Source organism: Malurus melanocephalus, unplaced genomic scaffold (genome assembly GCF_030028575.1).
Source record: "Malurus melanocephalus ecotype Western Australia unplaced genomic scaffold, MMel_1.1 scaffold_341, whole genome shotgun sequence".
NCBI lineage: Eukaryota > Metazoa > Chordata > Aves > Passeriformes > Maluridae > Malurus > Malurus melanocephalus.
The window spans coordinates 487082-507608 of record NW_026623573.1 but is presented as its reverse complement, the minus strand read 5'-3'; the positions used below and the strand labels follow the sequence as shown (position 1 = coordinate 507608).

General features: G+C 41.5%; 1 protein-coding gene across 1 annotated transcript; it reads right to left on the bottom strand.

Annotated features, from left to right (window-relative positions):
- Positions 1 to 5760: 5760 nt before the first annotated feature.
- Positions 5761 to 19170, bottom strand: EDN3 (endothelin 3). Its single transcript, XM_057378138.1, has 5 exons — positions 18674 to 19170; positions 18109 to 18325; positions 6909 to 7073; positions 6327 to 6429; positions 5761 to 5825 (listed from the first exon to the last, which is right to left on the bottom strand). Exons 1-4 carry the CDS (start codon positions 18723 to 18725, stop codon positions 6357 to 6359), a joined length of 507 nt encoding a protein of 168 aa, XP_057234121.1. The 5' UTR covers positions 18726 to 19170; the 3' UTR covers positions 5761 to 5825; positions 6327 to 6356.
- Between the last annotated feature and the right edge of the window lie 1357 nt (positions 19171 to 20527).

Genomic DNA, 20527 nt, shown 5'->3' with positions numbered 1-20527 from the left:
TTTGGGTAAGTGCTAACGTGTCAGTGTTCTTTTAAAAATGTTTCTGACCCTTCTGTTTGGAGGCACACAGGGCACTGGAACGAACCAGCCAAAGCAATTCTTGGGTTGTTCCAGGATAGTCAAGGTGTGCCTGAATGCACAGGCTGCCACAATCAAATCAGATCTTTGCTGTGTCTYAGTTCTGCTCTGAATCACCACCAGAACCTGTTTGCTGTGTGCATTCTCCCCTATGTACATTATGTGATATTTTATGGRCCTTTTGTTTCTGGTAGGCAGTAGYTGACCAATTCTTTGAAAATAATCAAAGACTTACAGGGACAGTTCCACCAAAATTGATCCTTCACGTGTTCTCTAAGATGACCAGAAGCACTAATACGTGAAAATGTTACTTAGAGAGAAGCATGGCTTAGGGCTGGCTTTATAGGGATCTCAATATGGACACTGTGCTGGGTCTTGCCCTCRTGTTTGCAGTAAGAGCCCGAGATCCCATAATGAGATAGCAGAATCAGAACTATGATCCGGGGGTTCTTGAACTCTGATGCAGGATTTCCTCTCYTCCCATTTTCTTTTTCTCTTCYGTGCTCCTCCAAATACAAAGCATCCAATTTCTTTGGAGCTTTGCTTAAAGAAAGAATGTTAATCARAGGTAACCCTCGGGACCTGGTACAGGTGTTTTGAATGTATTAATTCATGAGCAGATTTGTATAAAGGAAATTTTTACATTTATGAATTCAAATGCTTAGATTCAATCTGGTTGTAGTGTCTTAAAACCACTGAAAAGGTGACCTTTAGCTGACCCATGACTCTCCAAATTGACACCAGAAGGAGCTGCAAACKGGCTTCATTGTGAAATTAATGGATTCCTCTTTTGTGATAGATACAGGGAAACAAACTACAGATTTAAAAAACATCTCTTTGGGAACTACATCCTAATGATATCAGAGTTGAGTAAAYATATGCATAGTTCCAGGAATCTTCTAATGGAGCCTCTGGGCTTTGATTTTTACATCTGCTTTTCTGTGGTTTCGTAGCTCACCTCATCCGCTAGCCATTCAATATATATTTTATATTGCTACAATAGTTTGCACATTTATTTTTTAATGACAAAAGGCTCCCACCCTCTTCACATCTGCATTGGAAGTATTTGAATTGCTGAGGGCCTGCAGTGGTTCGTGAAGGCAGCTCTCCTCTAGAGCAATACAGATTGCCAGGCCTGGAGCACCAAAGGGAAGCAGTGAGACACTGAAGCATTTCCAAATTCAGTCAGTTCCTTGTGGTGGGGGTGAGAGCTAAATCAAAATGAACTGTAAAAAATTACAATTATTTGTTTCAGTAGAGCAAAGATTTCCTGGACAGTTAYGGCAAAAATACCATTAATAAAACACATAATCAGTAACTGAAGGGAGAGCTGGTTCATGCTCCAAGAAACAGATTTAGCAGAAATGATTCATTAAGAAATGTGACTTGTAGTTTAATGAAATATTCRTTATGACCAGTAAAAGGGAAACTCTCACCTTCTCAAAGATCATTTCATTATTTAATATACTGGTCCTTTAGTATATTATCATGTCCATATAGGATTTTTWAAAAATATTTATGGGGAAAAATGGAGTCTGAATGTCAAAGACTTCTAATCCTTATTGTTAAAGGCTTTGAAATTCAGTCAGTTCCATTTCTGTTGCTCAAGACATCTGCAGGAAGTGTGAGCCAAGGTATCCACTTACCAGTGACCGATGACAGCACATGGTAAAGATATTTACATCCCTAAAGTAACACAGAGGTGCAAAAGGAGTTTTCAGACCTACACATCTACCTAATTTCTGAAAGTGGTGCATTCAGGAAATGATCAGCACCTGGTCTGTTACACCATGAGTAAGGGTCCTACTGAAATGAACTGAGGGAACTAATCCAGAAGATTTAGATAAGGGGAGGGGTGTTTGATGTGGACATCAGTGCCACTCTAGGTTAAAACCCAGGAAGAGCCCAAGGCTTCAGAGAGGTGTTTCCCATGGCAAAACGGGAACCAAGACTTGAACCTCATCCCAAACCTCTCTTGAAGCTCAGTTGTGCTACCAACAATCTCCATGGATCCCTCATCTGCAGARATGGCTTTGCAGTGCACCTCGAGGCACATCTGTCCTCCAAAGCACTGCTGAAAACCTTGCAAGTCAAACTGCTCTTTAAAATGTCCTTTTAAGCAAAGTKTGGAAGATACTACTGCAAGGTAAACAGAGAGAGCAATGTGCTTTGTTTAACTTGCTTAGCATTTTAAATGTCTCAATCCTGACATTTCTTTGTAGCATAAARCTCTCCAGATCAGGTTATATATTGTGCATTGTAAAACTCTAGCAGTGAAAACAAACATTCTCTCCAGAGTCATCTGTTTGCAATTTTCCTTGATTACTCTTCCAATAGATTTCAAGCTGTGGATTGAAAGATTTAACATTCACATGGATAGAATTTGTTCCTTTTCTAATAACTTTTAGCTACATTGCTCAGCCTTAAGTCAGCCCGCATTTTACTTTTGTCAAGACAAACGATTTTGTCATCTTAAATCAAATTGTCATAATTGTCCTCAGCAATCTGTCAGAGCAGAGTTATTTCTGTCTGGCTGTTCTGACAGCCAGCTCCTAAAAACAGCATCTGAGTGCRTGTGAACGATGTGGGCTGGTGCCAGCGGGGGATCTGTAGGGGTGACATAAAGGAGAAGGATCTAAAGCTGAACTTGGCTCCCAGGCCTTGCAAGAACTTTTGGACCTGGGGAGAATCAGAAGCAGCAGAATGGTGTGCCCAGGAGCAGGCACAGCAATGAGAGCTGTTGAGTGTGACACACAGGGAATGGGATGAGCTCTGCTTGGGAATGGGAATGGGAATGGGAATGGAATGGGAATGGGAATGGGAATGGGAATGGGAATGGGAATGGGAATGGGAATGGGAATGGAATGGGAATGGAATGGGAATGGGAATGGGAACAGACACCCAGTTTGGGGGGCACAGCCCCTTCCCCTGGCTGCTTTGATCCCTCAGACTCTCTCTGCCAGGCTCTCTGTGCTGTCAGAGGCACAGCCGAGGAGGGGAGGTGCAGGTGGGGATGGAGATGTTGCTCCATGGCCCTGATCCTCTCCTGCTGTTGAGTTCACCTGCAGGGCTTTGCTGTCAGCCCCGAGCTCACTGGAATTCCTTCAGGGAACACAGGGAACCAGACAGGGCTCTCCTGTCCCTCACAGCCCTTTGCATGTGACAGCTCCACTGATACCTCTTCTCTTCTCTCTCTCTTGAGGCTAAAAACTTCAATTCTTCCAAGCCTCCTTTCTTCATTGTTTTCTTTGCTTTTGATCGTTTATTGTTTTTATTGCTATGAACAACAGAAAACTGAACTTTTAGTATTGGGAAATMGAATGAATGCTATGGAACTCTGACAGAAATAGAGCAGATTTGTACATATATGGTTTTACATTGAATTGAGTAAGAACTGGAACTAATTTGTTGTTACAAAATTAAAAGTACAAATGTCCTCAAAATAAAATCTCGGAACAAGAGTGATTCTGAGGACACCTAATTATGCTTATGTTACATGTTGAAAGATGAAAGAGCATTAAATTCTAACTTTAGAATTTTTTTTTTATATAACTTATCAGATTTTAAGGATTGTTTCTTAATTAAAAACATACATTAGTTGTATATTAAAATAATTCTATGTATCATTTTTAAAGAGTTGCACTTCAAATTAGCTTAAYGCCTTCAGTAGAAATTAAGATTAGGTAAACAGAGTCACCGAGGAACATTACTGGTGACATTTTGTATAAACGTGGTAAAGCTGTCTCATGGTTGTTAACTGTTCCCAGATGGAATAATGGTAGTTCAGTTAGAATCCATGACACACAATTTTCAGATATATGCTGTAGTTTTAAAGGTTTATTTGGAAATATCTACAGTTAACTTTTCCCTCTTCTGAGTTTGATACAACATTATTTCTCTTTTTCACTCTTTTGCTGTATTCACAATGGACTGATTTTTACATTCACTGGTACAATGGCACCAGAGTCCCAAAACCAAACCACTTGAAAATGGAATTCATGTAGAAAAAAATTGGGATTTTTTTTCCTAAGGAGAAAACACAACAATAACACCTGTAGCCCATCTCTCAAGGGTTAAATCTACCTCCATGACAAAGAAAGAACCCAGTTTGAATTTATTTTTTTATGAATGTTTAAAATAAAATGAAAGCATGTTGGATTGGGGAAGGTGTGAATTAAGCATTCTTCATAACAAAGCTTGATTCTTTTTTAGAAACCCCAAAACTATACAGCATCTTTTAAAAAAGAATACGGGAAAATAGTATGTAAAGTGGTTTTATACAATAAATAATCTATTTTCTATAAATGTACAAAATCAGTYATACAGCAAGTAAGAAACTGATACAAATGCAATAACTGAAAGATATATTTAATTTTATAACTGTAATAATTTATTTATGAAATATATCCACATATATATAAAATATATCATATGTTTTGGCAAAGACCTCCCTTTCTTGTTTCAAACAAAAACTATTACCACTGGTTTAAGCCCTATATAAACATTTTTACTGTTGCTTTCCTTTCACTTTTCTTTTGGTCTCCATCTTTCTTCTTATAAAATATAATTTAACAGCATGGGGTTATAGTTTAAACCTATGTGCCCTGGGGAAAGTCTGCATGAAGGTCAGTCAACCCCCCCAAAAAATTTGTAATGTCACAAGTAAGGGATTTCCTCTCTTTTTAAATAATATAGAACAGGATTTGCAAAAGTTACTCTTTTTTTCTCTTGCATCCTTGTAGCAAAAAGAAGTCCATAATTTCTGCAGAAATAATTTACATTGAGAAACGTCCAGGGTTGGATTTAATCCTCATTGCCAGGTTTCCAGGTTATTGGGTGGTGGTGTTTCAATGGAGATAAAGCTGGGATTTGCAGCACTGGCAAAGCCCAGTGGATGTGCTGTGKGTGTGACGTGCAGGGGCCTGGGGCAGCAAATGGCCAGCACAGAAATGGCTCTGACTGCATGGAGTTCCACAGTCCTACCCTTGCATCTGTAGGAAAATTCTTTGGGATGAATCACGGAACTTCTGTTCACAGTGCATCCCTAAATAATCRCTCTAAGTGTTTTTGAATGGAACTTCCAAGTGCAGGAATAATTTGTGCCTAAATTAGGTAATCTATTGAATACTCAATGTATACTCTTAACTTGCTATAGTTTATAATAATATTTATATTAGCCATTCATATTTATTCTGCATAGATACTTTCATTTAAACATCTGCCACGAAGTTACAATATGATGATTCAGGCTTGCATACATTAACAAGAGAAATATTTTGTATCTGTTTATTCTTAATGAGAACTCATGGAGAGGCCATCTCCCTCTAACTCTCCATATTCTCCCCTTGCAGTTGCCTGCACAGAGCTGTGGATGAATTCTCCAGACACAGAGCAAGCGGTAAGTGGAACAGTTTCTATTGAACTCGTTTAAATCACAGAGAAAAATGTTTCCTGAAGCTTTGCATTGCTGAAGTTTGGGTCTGCCTTTGTAGTTTTCCTCTAGAGTGATACGTTCCCTGCCAGGTTACATGATAAAGATTATCCTTTTCTGAGGCTCTCACGAGGGGAGAAAAGCTTCTTCATACAGGTTCCAGTGCCCTCGGAGTGGCACTGCTGAAATGAAGTGTTGCCTGCTGCTGAATTCTCCAAATTCTCCACTGGCATCACACTGAAGCATCAAGTTTGTCCATCTCAAGGGAGAGTTGTGGTTTAAGTTCTTTTTGAGCTCCAGCAAAGAAATGGTAAAGCTTTAAAACAAACAAACAAACACAGCTGAACTGTTTAATATTCAGCACTAAATCCCTGTTAGCTGAGATAACTGTGGGTCCCCTCCCTGGTTATGTGTATGGATGTAGAGGATGAACTCACAGTTCTCCAATTAGCTCTGCTCAAAGAATCACAGCAATAAATTCAACTTGGGGACTTCTAATCCAAGTGCTTCCATTCACAGCAAAAAAWGTGGGGTAATGGTGTGACGTTTTTAGAAGTGGCAGTATTTGAGCRTGGCTACTAAACCACAGTAACCTCTTTAAACCTGACATCACAAGCAGATTTACTTTTTCCTTCAGATACTTCTTCCAAAAGGTTTTTCCTGTTTGTTTACCCTAACACTTCAACTTTCACTGCAGCACTGCACTGGGACATTTAGCTTAATTGGTTGAAGTGCTAAACGAGCAAAAACATGATATACAAAGAATGTGTATGGAAAATCAATTCCTTTTTTTTAACATTACTGATCTGTAACATACCTGATTGTTCAGAATCCTCCAGACTCTGTGCTACTGAATGAAATTGTGTTCCTCTTCCCTGCATTGGTCTTTCTCCTCTGTCTTTTTCATTGATCCATGATTTCTGTAGAACAGAGATTTCCTAAGCTTGTCACTGTGTTCTCCTCATTCATGAAATGAYAATTTCATTCTTTGTTAGGCTACATAAAACATTCTAGAACAGTGCCATGTTCAGTGTGCCCCTGACTGGACAGATCTGCTGTTTCAAAAGCACCACATCATAAAAAGAAAAAGCAAAAAAACAMCATTCCAAGCTGTACTGGCTGGCTCTGGCCTCTCTCCTTCACTTATTAAACTCTGATGTGACACAGGAACTTTCTTGCTTTTTTTCTTCCCGTTCTCTCCCCCATCCCACTGAAGGGGAAGTGAACAAGCAGCAGTGTAAGTGCTTGGCTGCWGGCCAGGGTCAGCYCAYCACAACTGCAGAGGGGAATTTGATTTCAAATCAATACATCCTTTCATCACTTCCACTTCATAAATGCAACTTGATTAATTTTTCTCCATAAATGTGGCCTGGTTGCAGCGTTAAGGAAAAACACTCACCTCCTTCTGTCCTGCATTCTTCTGCAAAACTGCAARCACTGCTTGTCATGAGCATCCCAACAGGAACATCGGGGTGAGGGCTGGGAAGGACTTTGAATCTGTCCTGTAGACCTCTTGCCTCTAAAGCTGCCTCTGTAGTTGGACAGTCCATATGGCACAGTCCTCCTGTTGYGAGAATTACATTTATTGGGTATTTTAAGAACCAATTATGTTCCATCTCTATTTTAGTGAAGAGATCTGTTGATGGAAAGCAATAAATAGTGGCACCAAAATCAACCCCTATGATCAGGTAAGAAGTTTGCCCTGTACCAGACTGTAACTTCTGCTCCATCAGCTCAGGCTTTCATCAAGTTATAAAGCAGCAGGCAATCAGAATTTATCAGCAATTACACTATCAAAAAAAAAAACTGGAATACCTAAGAGATGATGCAAATACATCCCCAGGTTATTGATTATTTTACCCCTTATTCTTGGGTTGTTTTGATTTCCCTCCCCGAATGCACAAGATTTGTTAACTCAGCACCATAGCTGGKATGAAGTGACAGAGGAGCTGTGCTGATTTCACCAGATCACTAACATTGTGTAGCTGTCATCTAGTTCATGGTTCCAAGCCTGATTTGCCATTAATTTTATCATCAAGAAATGGAGAAAACTGTCAGCATGATTCATTTACKGCATCATGTCTGTAACACGAGCCCTGGAGTTATAAATGTGGGAAASTGCCAGATCATCTTCCTTGTATGGTTCTGCCTTTCTGTGAGAGATCCTCTTCTGTACTGCAGCACACCAAGAAATAGTAGCAGGTACCTCTCTTTATTTCCCTGAATATTTTGCCCTTTCATGCCCTTTTCATCCCCAAAATGAGCTGGATAGTTTGGAYTGATGTCTTCAATTCCTCTCCTCCAAGTTTTTAAAGAATCTCAACTGACAACATCTGTACTCCCCATGAAACTTCTGGAGACCCATAAAAGTTCCTGAGGACTTGAGGAATGGGTTAAGCAATCCACAATCCACAAAAACTAAAAATCTGAAGAGAATCTCATGTTGAAAAGTGAGAAAAAAGGAGAGGAGGAGTGAAAAAAAAATAAAAAAGGCAGGGAAGAGGAAGTCAGAGTCAATCTAGAAAGGTTACAGAAAGGTTACAGAACAAAGCCTGAATAATGAGTCTGGAACCACTACCTTCACATAGCTCTGCTTCTTTCATTTGCTTTCATAAAAACATCATTAGGCTGCTAATGGGAAAGCTGCAAACTTTCCCTTTTCCCACACACATGGTGGGCTGAAAGGTTCAGAAACATTATTTTCCTAATAGCTGCAATAATTTTTGATGCAACATCAGTAGAGTTGATGCAAATCATTTATTCAAGCCTCTTCACTCAGTACATTTGTAACACTTCACCTTGTCTTTCACAGCCTGAACCTGTCAAAAATCATCCTGAGAGACAGAAAATCATGAGCAGTACTTCTGTCTTCAAAGCCCAAGGGATGATTTTTCTCCAGCAGATCCTGGTCTGCCTCTGTGCAGAAATTGTTCCATATTTTCATCACATGATTCCTATGCCAGGACACTGGGAAAGACCAAAAATATCCATATTTGTCATAAAAAAACTTTAGGACTTGATTTTGGCCTCCCTTCTCAAACTCATTTTAAAAGCTTTCTGTTCTCTTTAGGATTAGGAGGAAGTCCTATTTTATAATTTAAGAGTATTCATAATTCTATGCTGCCAACTGCTTTACGATAATGAATGTGGACTGGCTAATGTAGAGAACTTCTGACATAAATAATTGCTCCATGGTCATATTTTTTACACATTCATGTTTTTTATGAGGAACTTCATAAAAAGAGAGTATTTAGAGACAGGAGCAGGGGGAAGCTCCTTTATTTTTAGCAGTGGCAAATCCTCTATGAAAACTCTCGGATGAAATTCTATTATTCAACTTCCTGCTCAAACTGAGACTGAAATGGAAAGATGAATTGTGTGTGTTTTAGACAAATGTCAGAGCCCTGTTTAATGGCAGATTGTTTGCCAGGACATAAAGAAGCTTCTTGAAGCTTTTGCAGATGCCATCCCACATTGTGCTAATGAGACATCAAATACTGCAATATGGTATTCTCATTGTTTAATGTGGTTCCCCGTTCAAAAGTCCACCCTTCCAAAATATGATTCTGGGCTTTTTTACTGTAATTCTCTAAAGAAAAAGCTCTGTGGGAMTGAGCTGCAGGTTGCCCTGTGTCAGAGGCTCTGCCTGAAGAGCCAGGGAGAAATGAGGGCACGAGTTTTATTCTTAATTGCTGCAATTTGCAAATTAATGGACCAACCAGAATTGTCATCAACTYTCAATTTTACCTTAATCTGTCACTCTGTGAACTACAGTGATTGCAGGAAGGGCCCATTACCAATCTGCTGCCTTTCCTAAGAGASAGTAAATTCCAGCAAACAGGGAGGAGGGGAGAATATAATTATAATTACAAGTGATAAGAGCCATGAATCACAGCCTTAAGCAAAGGAGGAAATTGATATTTTAGATAGTGCTTCTGATCTTTCTAATGAAGTAGTTTATGCTTYATAGCTTAGAAAATTTATTCAGGGCTACTTCATTCTCAGGGGGCCAGAAAYGTGTGCCAATGCAACAACATTTCCAAGTGTTTCAAATTTCAAAGGATTTTAACCAGAATGTCCAGGTGAAGGTTTTGTGTGAGCTATTGTGTAATTCAGCAATCAGAGACAGAAATACAATCATGCTCCCAATAAGCCTGGGTTTGGTTTCTACTCCAAAAATTCAAACCCAAAGCAGATACACTTCAATAACAACCCAAAGTCTTCCCAGCAATAATTGTGTTGAGCTTGATGAATTGAATGCACACAGGGCAGTTTTTGCCCCCTCAGAGCTCAGCTGGAGTAGACCAGAGGCAGAACTGTGGGGATGCTGAACTACCAGTTCCTTACACTGTGTTCCTTGTGGTTAGGACCCACTCCTTGGCCAAAGTACTGGCTAAAAGCCATTCACTGATTTAAACATTTCTCTGCAGCATCCACAGGTTTTTAATTTTTTTTTTTTGTTTGTTTTTTAAGTTTTACATTTCACAAGAAAATYTGAATTCCTGACCTTTAACTCAATATGCAGCATCCCTTCCTTTAGGAGAATAAAACTCTCCTGAAGCAAACTGAAATGAGTTTAAGATGTATTTAAAGCTAAGGTGTACTGTGAGGCCTTCACGCCTTTCTTCTCTCCAAAATGGAGAATAAGCAAACCTAGACATTTCTGAATGAGCCTTTCCAAGGTACTACTTTGAACTGATTGGCAACATCCAAATCTGTGAATTCTGAGGAATTACCCTCTTTTGTGGGGCTCAGTATGAAAACTGCAGCCAACCAGTGAGTGCATCAAAATCTGCATGCTCAGTCTTTAAGCACTTTCTAACACAGAGATGGTCTGACTTCAAGAGAAGAGTTTCCCTTTGATCTTTACTCTGTATGAAAAAAAAAGCTAACACGACTCTCCAGTACTTGCAATTATTCCATGTGTTGTAATTCTGATTAGTCAGTGTAATGGATAAACAACTGAAGATATTTCCATGTATACCAGAGCAGCACAAAACTAATCAAAGCACAGTGTGTTCTTGTCAGATTGGATATCARATGCTGAAATAGCCTGGATAATTTCTGTACTTTGTGTCCATGAAAAGCAATCAGAAAAGCTCTCCCCCTAAAAGCCTGCTAGATGTTGGAGCAAGGTTTTGCAATTAAATTAACAGAAATACGCATTTGTYTGTTGACAAAAGACAAGATGTACCAAATAATTGGTACCAAGTGATTGTTCCACCAAAGAGCCATTCTGAGTGGAAATTTTCCACAGGAGAAAATTTCCTGTTGGAGGACTGATGCCTTCAGGGTGAATTGGGACTGTTGTCCCCCACTCACTGTGAATGCTCACAATTCAGGCAGACAAATCCAATTGGTTWATTTTAATTTTTACAACCTGTGGCTGAGTTTCTCATGCTATGTTATAATTGACCTATGAGCTGCTATTATTTTCTACTTTCCCAGCCACTTAAACCAGTAGATACCTCCAGGGCACTGGAGAGTTTCAGCCAAAACAAAGGGATGAGGGGGTTGCAGCAATCATCTCAGATGCTGTGATTTCAGTGTTCAGCAATATATTCTCTGGCACACATCCAGGCCAGCAAGGCTCCCAACAGTCTCCAGCATTTTCAGACAATCCCAAAATGTCTGAGATCCCTGTAAGGACCACTGGGAACAAAGAACACACAAAGAAAGCACAATATGTCATTCTGCAAGTGAGACAAAATGTCCCCAGAGCAAAGGGTGATGCTTGGGGGAATAGCAGATATTTCTGTGTGGATTTTCATGTAAAGGCACTGCTGTAGCACTCTGTAGTCTTACASATGAGGAGATCATTGGCTGCTCTGGGAGTTGGCTCCAGCTCTTCCTGTAACAGGCATGGCTTTTTAGGAGTTTACAGTGGAGGCACCTCCCATATCAACCCTTCAAGGTGTTTTACTCCAGAGAATGCCTGACTTGTTGGTGTGTTCATCCTGACCATGTTCTCAGAAGCTGCATTTTTTCTGAGTAGCTTTTTGCAGTTATTTTCAAATGAAATTACTTTTATCCCTTACAGCCACACCTTGCTTTCCCACATCAATTTAGCAGTGCTTACTGTTTCTAGATACCTAACAGATCCAAAAAGATGCACCTCCATGACCTTACTATCTTATCACTTAATTAATACTTGCTAATTTGTGAGGATGCAAATTAGTTTTAGTTCATTAGTTGCAGCTAAGTTAGGTAATGAACCAAGGATTGCACAGATCTGTTTCATCATCCAGGTTCACTGACCACGTGAGTTCTTTGATTTTCCTCCCCCTGGGGCTTCATGGTACCCAGGTCAAACACTGTGARGATCTGGGGTTTTTTTATCACTCTCCATCCTCCTCCTGTAGCTGTCAGAGGGATATCATGTGTTTTGTTTCTCAGATATGATCAGAGCAGTACCTGAGTTGTTGAGTGAAAAGCTGGGGTGTATTTCTTGAGRTAAACAATATACAGCAAGCCAGAGGGGTGTCCATTAACACCCCAAATCCCCAGAAAGGCTGGGAAGAGCTCACCTGACCCCGTAAATTGAGCCAGTGTTTCACAGAAACACATCTCTCAAAAAAACCCTCAGCATCTSCCTCAGTACCTCACACCAATCCTAATCTGCTCCCAGTTCTGTAGCAAGGTATCTGATGTTTAGTTTAAATAAATAAGTAAAATCTGGAGTAAAAWTTTAAAGTAAATACGTAAAATAAGTAAAATTTTCTGTCTGCCAGGCCCAAACCCCCATTATTCCTTTTGTCCCTCTGACTGGCAGTCAGTATTGTCAGTAAGTGGCTCTTACCACTTACCCATGGTGCAAAACCACTGAGGTAAATCCCACAAGGCAGAGCAGCAGGGCAATACGGATGAAAGGAATCAAATTAAGAGTTTTTCAAACTAAATTTCAGAGTGCTTATTGCTGCTTCTGAAGCCACCACAGCAGTGCACACAAGGAACACTCACTAAGGCATGTTCCTACCACTCTCTACAGCCTGTACAGTTCAAAATCTACCGCTGGTTTCAAAACAAATAAAACAAAAACCTGGGGGAAAATAAACACGTGGTGTTAAAATAGAAGACTGGTGAAAGTGACTGTGGTTTGACAGCCCTCAAGAGTGTTTATTCTTTGAATTAGAGCAGCATGAACAGCAGCAGTGAAATTTCAAAGCCCTGGCTATCAGCGTGTCTCATCCCTGACCTCATCTTCTCAGGGCCAGCTCCTGCAGGGATGTGGGACTGGAACTGCAGAGCCAAAGCATTTCAGCTCCTTCTGAGAGGCTGCTGGAAAATGTCAGTCCTGGGAGCACTGTCAGCAAGCTGTGAGGAGATRTTCTGCTTCTAGACTGAGGAGGGCACGCAAGCTGTGCACACTTCAGACAGTAAGGCACTGAGAGTCGGTAGTCAGTACACACAAAAATAGYTCTTGGAATAACAGCCCTAAAATCCAATCAGTTTGTTCACAATAAAATGTAACAATTACAGCAGGAGCCTGTTACTATGTGCAATAAATCTATTTGAGATATTCTTCTGACAGGAAGATTTTGCAAGACAAACAGATTTCTTGTGAACATAGTAAAGATTGCAAAATCAGGGCAAGCCTCATTCAGAAAAATAAAATCAACTCAACAAAGATTCATCCCTTCAGTTTTGGCACTTGGTTCKGATGGTTAACCATGAGCACTGTTCAGCTGACAGATCAGCTTCCTTATTTGAGCTTCCTGGCTGGCAGCCAYGGATTTATCATCACGCCTTTGGCTAGCAGGGAATTTCAATCTGATCTAGAGTTTATAACCACCTGYTTAATTGTTTTGCTGAACAAGAGATCTTTAGCTGTGTACTTYCATTTCCAGTTAAATACAGGATGTCATCTATACTTATTTAATGATGAATATAATCATCCAGAATTGGGGTAATAATAATTTAGATCACTTAATGTCCATAAAGATGAAAAGCATCTTATATTTTGCTATGTGGGCTTCTGTTTAACAAAAAATCAGTCATTAAAGAGATGAAGGCAACAAAAAGAAGTTATGAAGGAAAAGGTGATCAGCAGAACGTGCACTTAGAGCAGAATGACCAGTGAGCTGTATTAAGTCTTTKCTTTTGTAACAGCATCCCAAGATATCACCTGTGCATGTGAGSAAAACTGTGAGTGAAGTGATGATGGCATACAAATTGTTTCCATTCTGAGATGACTTTCTGAGGTAACCTAAGTCAGTAATGAGCAAAGTTCATTAACTGGTGATTTGGAGAGCTGAGTGCAGTGGGATCAGCTCAGTTCAGCTCCTGACAAACCCATCCATCATCGCTCACAGGAACSAGCACAAGAATTCAAGTGTCTGAAAGGCCTTTCTCACCTCGGCCAGTGGTCACCTGAGGTCAGGAAAACACATTTCTGTTGGCAGCTATCTGGAGCCAGCTTGTTGCTAAGGATTATCTGACTTGCATGTGCTGCAGAAACAGATTTCTTTATTAAATGACAAAACATCAGATCCCCTGGTGTCCCCATGGGCACACACAGCATGGAACCCTCACCAGATCCTCTCCCAGTGGATCCCACACAGCACAGACACATCCAGGTCCTGTCCATGTCCTTGTCCTCCCCCAGAGGAAACACARCATGTGTTAAGTACAGAGAATCAGAGCAGAAACAGTGTTAGATCAAAATCTGCCTTTTACTTTATTCATCCAATGTTCCTGATTCAGAAATTCATGTAATTGGCAGACAGAATGCTYAGATCATCATGTAACTGGTCTTTACAATGTGGTCACAGAATTTCATTCAGTTACTTCTCTTTTGAACATAATACCAAAATGACATGTCATTTAAGGGGAAAAAAAAACCCTTTTGCTTTGATTTAGACCCTTCAAAAGAAATGCTCATATTTTTGGTGCTTAGTTTGAGTGAGGAATTCTCCTTCAGAAAGGTCTGGATTATTGCCATAAATTCTCATTACACTTTTATTTTAGAATTGAAGACCACTTGAGTATCTGCTATGGTGCCCTCGTGACAGTAACACTCCCTTAGGAGCTGTCACCTTTTAATCTATCACTAATCATTGTGAGCATGGATAAAGCTTCACACAGCAACATAAATGTTATTAATTGATCTGTTATTAATTAACTTACTATTGTTGTTGGATGCACAGTCTCAGTTCATATTGAAAAACAGGGCCACTATGAACAAGTGCAGATACAAAAATAGCCTTGCTCAAATTTTCTTCTCTTGTCTACATYTGCCTCTTTAACTTACAAAATTGAGGATCAAGCTGTGTCTGTATTRTATCAGTAGGTATTGTTTAAAGGACAATTCAGTCTTTAAAATGTCTGTAGCTATAGATCAAGATAAGCATAATTAATCACTTGACAAAAAAAAATTACATTGCAAACTAATTCCTGGTAATCAATCTTATCAGTGGGAACAGTTTACCAGCTTTTAATTACCTTTGTTATGCAACCTTTGTCTACACCACATAATTGCATTATTCTCTCCTGACTTACCTGCCCTCTCTAGGTCATCTTCTTTTCCTCTTAAGGCTCCCACTGTTCCCAGCATAAAACACTCACTTTTTGTCAAAACAACACTGATGCTCTTAGTGGTCAGGACTAACAGCAGCRCTTCATAGTCAAGTATAAAGCAATGCTCAAAACATTTGTGCAGAGATAATTTCTCATTTAATTGGCAAAAGCTGCAGGGAGTCAGAGGCTCCACATTCTGCAATTTTGGCCTTTTCTACAATTGTCACCCTGCTGATTTAAGTGGTTTCTCAGCAGGGATAGAAATAGACCTTCTATTGTCACTCTGCCTCCAGCAGCTTCAATAAAAACTTTAACTGCTTTTCCAGAAAAGGAGGGGAGGCCATGACCAAGATTTGTTTTGAATATATTACAACAATGCTTACCAGCTCCTGTYGGGAAAAGCAGAAGAAACCAGGGGAGGAATGAAAGTCTGTCTTTAAAACATAGAGGCAAGAGCAGCCTGAAAACAGAAATTACTGAGGAATTGTTGTGGGGAACAAGAAGTGAAAAAGTGATTTAAATAGGTCAGAGGAGGGGAGGGAGGAGAAAGGAGGAAAAAAATAAGAAGCACTTGTAGGGTTTGATGAAGGGGGAAAAAAAGAAAAAAACAAGAAAAATACCAGGATCAACAGATATCAAGAAAACTTCAACACCAACTTTCCAGCCTCTCCCTGTGTGCATGATCCTCCAAGCTGCATTGGAGCCAGATTTTAGTAAATACAAAAACTTTCCACAACATGTGTACAAGAGCAACGTAAAAGCCCCATTTACAAACAGCCAGTCTGCACAAATCCAGTGGTCACTTCCATTTCAATGAAGTAGTGTAACTTGCTTGGAATATTWAATTGCCCAAGCAGGCCTGGCTTCCCTCATTCACATCCAGAAGTATATTTTGACTTCCTGAGACATGATTCCAAGTTAATCACCAGAGCAGAACTAGTGTTCATGGCACATGAAATCTGAAATTCTGTTCCTGTTGCACTGAAATGTCCAATGCACTTCTTTTAATGTTTCCCTCTGCCCCGGGAGCATTCCTAGGAAGAATCCTGAAAATCACAACTGCTCTGTTTCAGCGAGAGATTTGTAGCTCTGTCACCTGTCCATGGAGCAGGAGAGCAAAACTGCCCAGTTCAGACACTTAGAGAATTCAGGAAATTCAGTTCCTTCTGGACTAATTCCAGACTAATTTCACCATCATCCACCCACTGTTTGTCAACCCCAGAGGGCTCCCAGCCTCCTGATTCACCCAGKTCCATCAGATTGTTAGGTTACACCAGTTTGTGTCTTTGCAGAGAAGTAGCTAAAATGTATCATTCTGTGGAAATATTTAATATTGAAATTGAACATATGCATTCCGTGGTTTGCATAGAAATGTCCTATCACATGGCATAAAAATGATAAAAAGAGAATTTCCTAGTCCTCATAGGAAATCATTTCAGGTTAACCTATACCCGTGGGGGTAGACTTTATGCATTTGACAGGTTTGCTGCTATTTTATGTCCAACTGATTTCAGTTATGAAAGCATGGACTTAGAATCCCAAATGTTTGATATTTAGATAATTATACATACTGCATTGCTAATTCTACAAGTATCATGAAAACATTATATATCTCTCTTTTCTAATTTTTTTGTTCTTTCTTTAGTGATATTGGTAAAAACTTTCACGTAAGCAAATTCTCCACACTGCTGAATTAATGCACACTAAATAATTCCGTCACTGGAATGAAAATTGTAAGTCCTNAAAAAAAAAAAAAAAAAAAAAAAAAAAAAAAAAAAAAAAAAAAAAAAAAAAAAAAAAAAAAAAAAAAAAGGAGTGTGTGTTTAAAATTAGCAGAAGTCTATTTATTCAGTGCGTAGGGGAAAAGGAATGCCATTCCCCCATTTTCACTGGTGAGCTCTGACTTAAATTTACTGAGTCATAAATATTTGGCTAAAATAACCCCAAGTAATCCTGGGGTGGATTAGTGCAGGTATGGAACTCGAAGAATTGAATGACTTGTGTGAATACACGATACTTACAGGTTGGTAGAAGTTCAAAAGACGTCATCAGACATGGCCTCGAGCCAGGACACACACGTGAATTTACAAATTAAGTGCCCTAACCCCCATTTGACTTAACCTATTTTACTGCTACTTTCTATTTGCCTACTCCTTTTGTTGTTTTAATCTCATTAAAAGCTTTGCAATCGATTCAAAGGCAAGTCTGAATCATTACAAGTGTTCCCAGACTGTAGTCACTGGAGTACTCGATGGTTTGTGTAGAAGTTCACATCACAGTCTGAAAAACTTTTAATTCTCAAAACCATTTGTTTTCACGTTCATATGATCCCATTATTTTTTTAGTGAACTGATCGCTGTGGTTGCTGCAGGACTGAAACCTATTAGCCTGTGAGAATCTTTACAAATCTGAAGTCTGTTTTGGTTACGCAGCAAGACAGGATATATACAGTGGTGTAGGAAAAGGAGGCCTCTAATCTTTAGGATGTAGGCAAAGTGTCACTCTTCCTGGATGCTTTCTTCCCACTAAACACTGTCAGTACAGACAGCAGAGCAGCTTTTCTGCACGTGTGCTCCACCCCCACCGCTCTGTGTGGAACTCAGARCTTCCAAGCCAGGGGAAATGGCTTCAAAATTTGTTTTTATTACGAGCTGAAACAAAAGCCCCTGTTTCCGTAAAGCACGGTTCTAAAAGACTTTCTTTTGTAACATCTTAATACCTGGCACACTGAATTTTTCAAACAGTATCTTAACGTCTCGGTATTTTTCCACATTACTTTGCATCAAAACTAGTAGAGATGCACGCACACAGTACCATTCTCGCTTYCCCAGCCGGTGGGTTGTTAGAAGCGGATTTCTCCTGGGAAATCCCGGCTTTTCCCTGCTGTCAGCCGGTTTCCCTGCGGTCGCTGTCCCGGTGTGCGGGGTCCCGGGCCGGGCAGGTGCGGGCACAGCGGCGCTCGGGGGGCTCGGGGGGCTCCCCCCGTCCCGCCCCGACCCCGCCCGGGCCGTCCCCGCCTCCGCCGCCCCTCCGCTCCCCCGGGGCTCCCGCCCGCTCCCCCGCCCGCCATTTCCCGCACTCACTCGGGGGTGTTGATCCAGATGATGTCGAGGTGGCAGTAGTACACGCACTCCTTGTCCTTGTAGGTGTAGCAAGTGCAGCGCCGGGCGCGGTGCCTCAGCGCTCCGCCGTCCGCCCTGGCCCTGCCGCCCGCGGCCGCCGCCGCTCCGCTCTCGTCGCGTTCGCGGTGTCCCGGGCCGGCCGCCGGCAGCGCGGAGCGGGGCCGGGGCAGCGCGGACCCTGCAAGAGCCGTGCTCAGCTCCCGTCGGTTCCCAGCGGTTCCCAGACCCCGCACACCCCAGCCCGCACCCCCCGGCACCGGGCCCGACCCATCCCCGCTCCCYGCGGAGTCCCGGCAGCACCGTTATGTTCGCGTCCGCCCCGGGCTGCATCGCCAGCCCGGTGTGTGGATTAAACCAAGGATGCCTTTGCCCTCTGGTTCTTTACCGCGCACCGGAGTGGGCTGTTGCTTACAGCCTTTCGGAAGGAGAAAAGAAAAAAAAAAAAAAAGCGACAAAAAAAAACCACGCAGAGTTTCTTTGTGTGCATGCGTGGAAGTGGGCAAAGAAAGAAAGAAATTCACGTTACCTGCAGTCGACGTAATCGTAAGTCCAAAGAGGAACAATAAACCCAGCTCCATTAAACCCAAATTGCACGCCGGTTAACTGCAGGCAAAGGTGAACTGCAGGCGCGACTGAACCGTTCCAGGAGGAATCACTTCAGGTTGGAGGCAGGGAATATCCTGGGGCTGGCGGCACACGCTGCTCCCGGGAGTGAGTTAGTTCCCACACGGAGGTGTGATCAGCACTTCTCCCTCGCAGTTATTTTCCTCCAGTGCAGACTTAGTCCTGAAGGGGAGAGTGTTGTCAAAAGAAGGGAAGATCCATCGCTTGGCTTTTCCCACACACACCTCCCACCCCACCCCCAAATCCGATCGGCAACCGGAGCTGCTGTTTTCCAGCTGCAGACGCCTCCCACCCGCCGACAGCTGCCGGCCTCCCCCGGGGCTCGGGCCGGGGGCGGGCACGGCCCCGCACCGCCCCCGCTGCCCCGGCAGGTAAAGCAGGGCTGGGACAGCACATCGTCCCGGCGGCGGCASGGGAGGCACAGCCTGCTGGGCTGCTCATGCTGCTTCAAAGCTSTTAAATGACCTGATCCTCCCGCTCCGTGCCCGATTCCAGGGTGGTTTTATCGCTTGTGTGAAAAAAAAAAAACGCAGCTTTGTGGTTCAGAGCTGGGCTGCGGATTTTAGGGTTGTTTGGAGCTTCTTTTTYCTCTCAAGACTCTGCCACTGATTTCTCTGTGTGGAAATAAGTCACCAATTTATTAATACTTCCCCCCCACACTTACTTATGAGCACCTCTTTGCAGACAAACCTACCTAGAGTGCAACACTTCAGACAAATTTCACACCRTGTGAAATACCTGACAGCTGGGCCTAGAAGAACACTCCTGCCTGTGGCCCCATTTTCTATCATTAATATCAGCTATTAAGTGATAATAGGTAAGGATTTGAGGGTAATTGGCTGTATCTTTTCTCACGGGAGTACATGTAGTACATCCTGTTACAGGAAACTCATAGAGAGCACAATGGAGAAAGGCTGCAAACTTAATTGTGGATATTCTAAATCAAAATGTAATGTTTCATTACTAACAGAAAGAGCTGCAGCCAAAACTTCTTTTATGTCTCATGCCATTTTAACATATTCACTAAAATCTGGTTTGTGAGTAGAAAACTGGTTGCAGGATCTGCCAGGAGTTATCCAAGGGATGAACACTTCTCTACCACATCCCATTCTTCTCCAATTCTGCCCCTGACTCTGGTGTGGACTATCCTGTAACACTTGCAAAGAAGCCTCATTAAGATGTCATGTTTTGTCAGCTTGTCAAGCCTTTTGTCAGTGCCTGAAGATTGAGTTTGGTAGCTGACCATATTCCCAGCTGGTCACCAGGCAGGGCAATAGCCACAAAGTTCCCTTTCTCCMGTGACCCCAGAGCTCTCTGTGGAAACTTAAATTGCTTTTACTTCACATAATTAAGKGTAAATGACAAGATGTTCTCAGCACTAATACAGGGGGGAAATAGAACGCGTGTAAACTACRGAACACAACATTACACTGAAGTTCATGCTTGAGTTAGGAAAGAAATGCTTTAAGGATGAGTAACTGCGGTGACCTGAATGTTTGTACCCTTTGTTTTGCTGTGCTGGGGGTCTGTGTGTGTTCCAGTCATGCTCCCCAAGCATCAGCAGAGTTACAGTTCAGCTTCATGGTTCTATAGGTACTCTGTTTTGAAAAATACTGTGACAAAACATCTCTGAAAAAAAGGAATTGCAGTTATTTCCGTTTCTTACATATCTAGAAAAAGCTAATTGCTTTAGATCAGGAAGTTCTAGATACCGTACTCTCGTGCTGTTGGATACAGAATTGATTTTGACAAATGC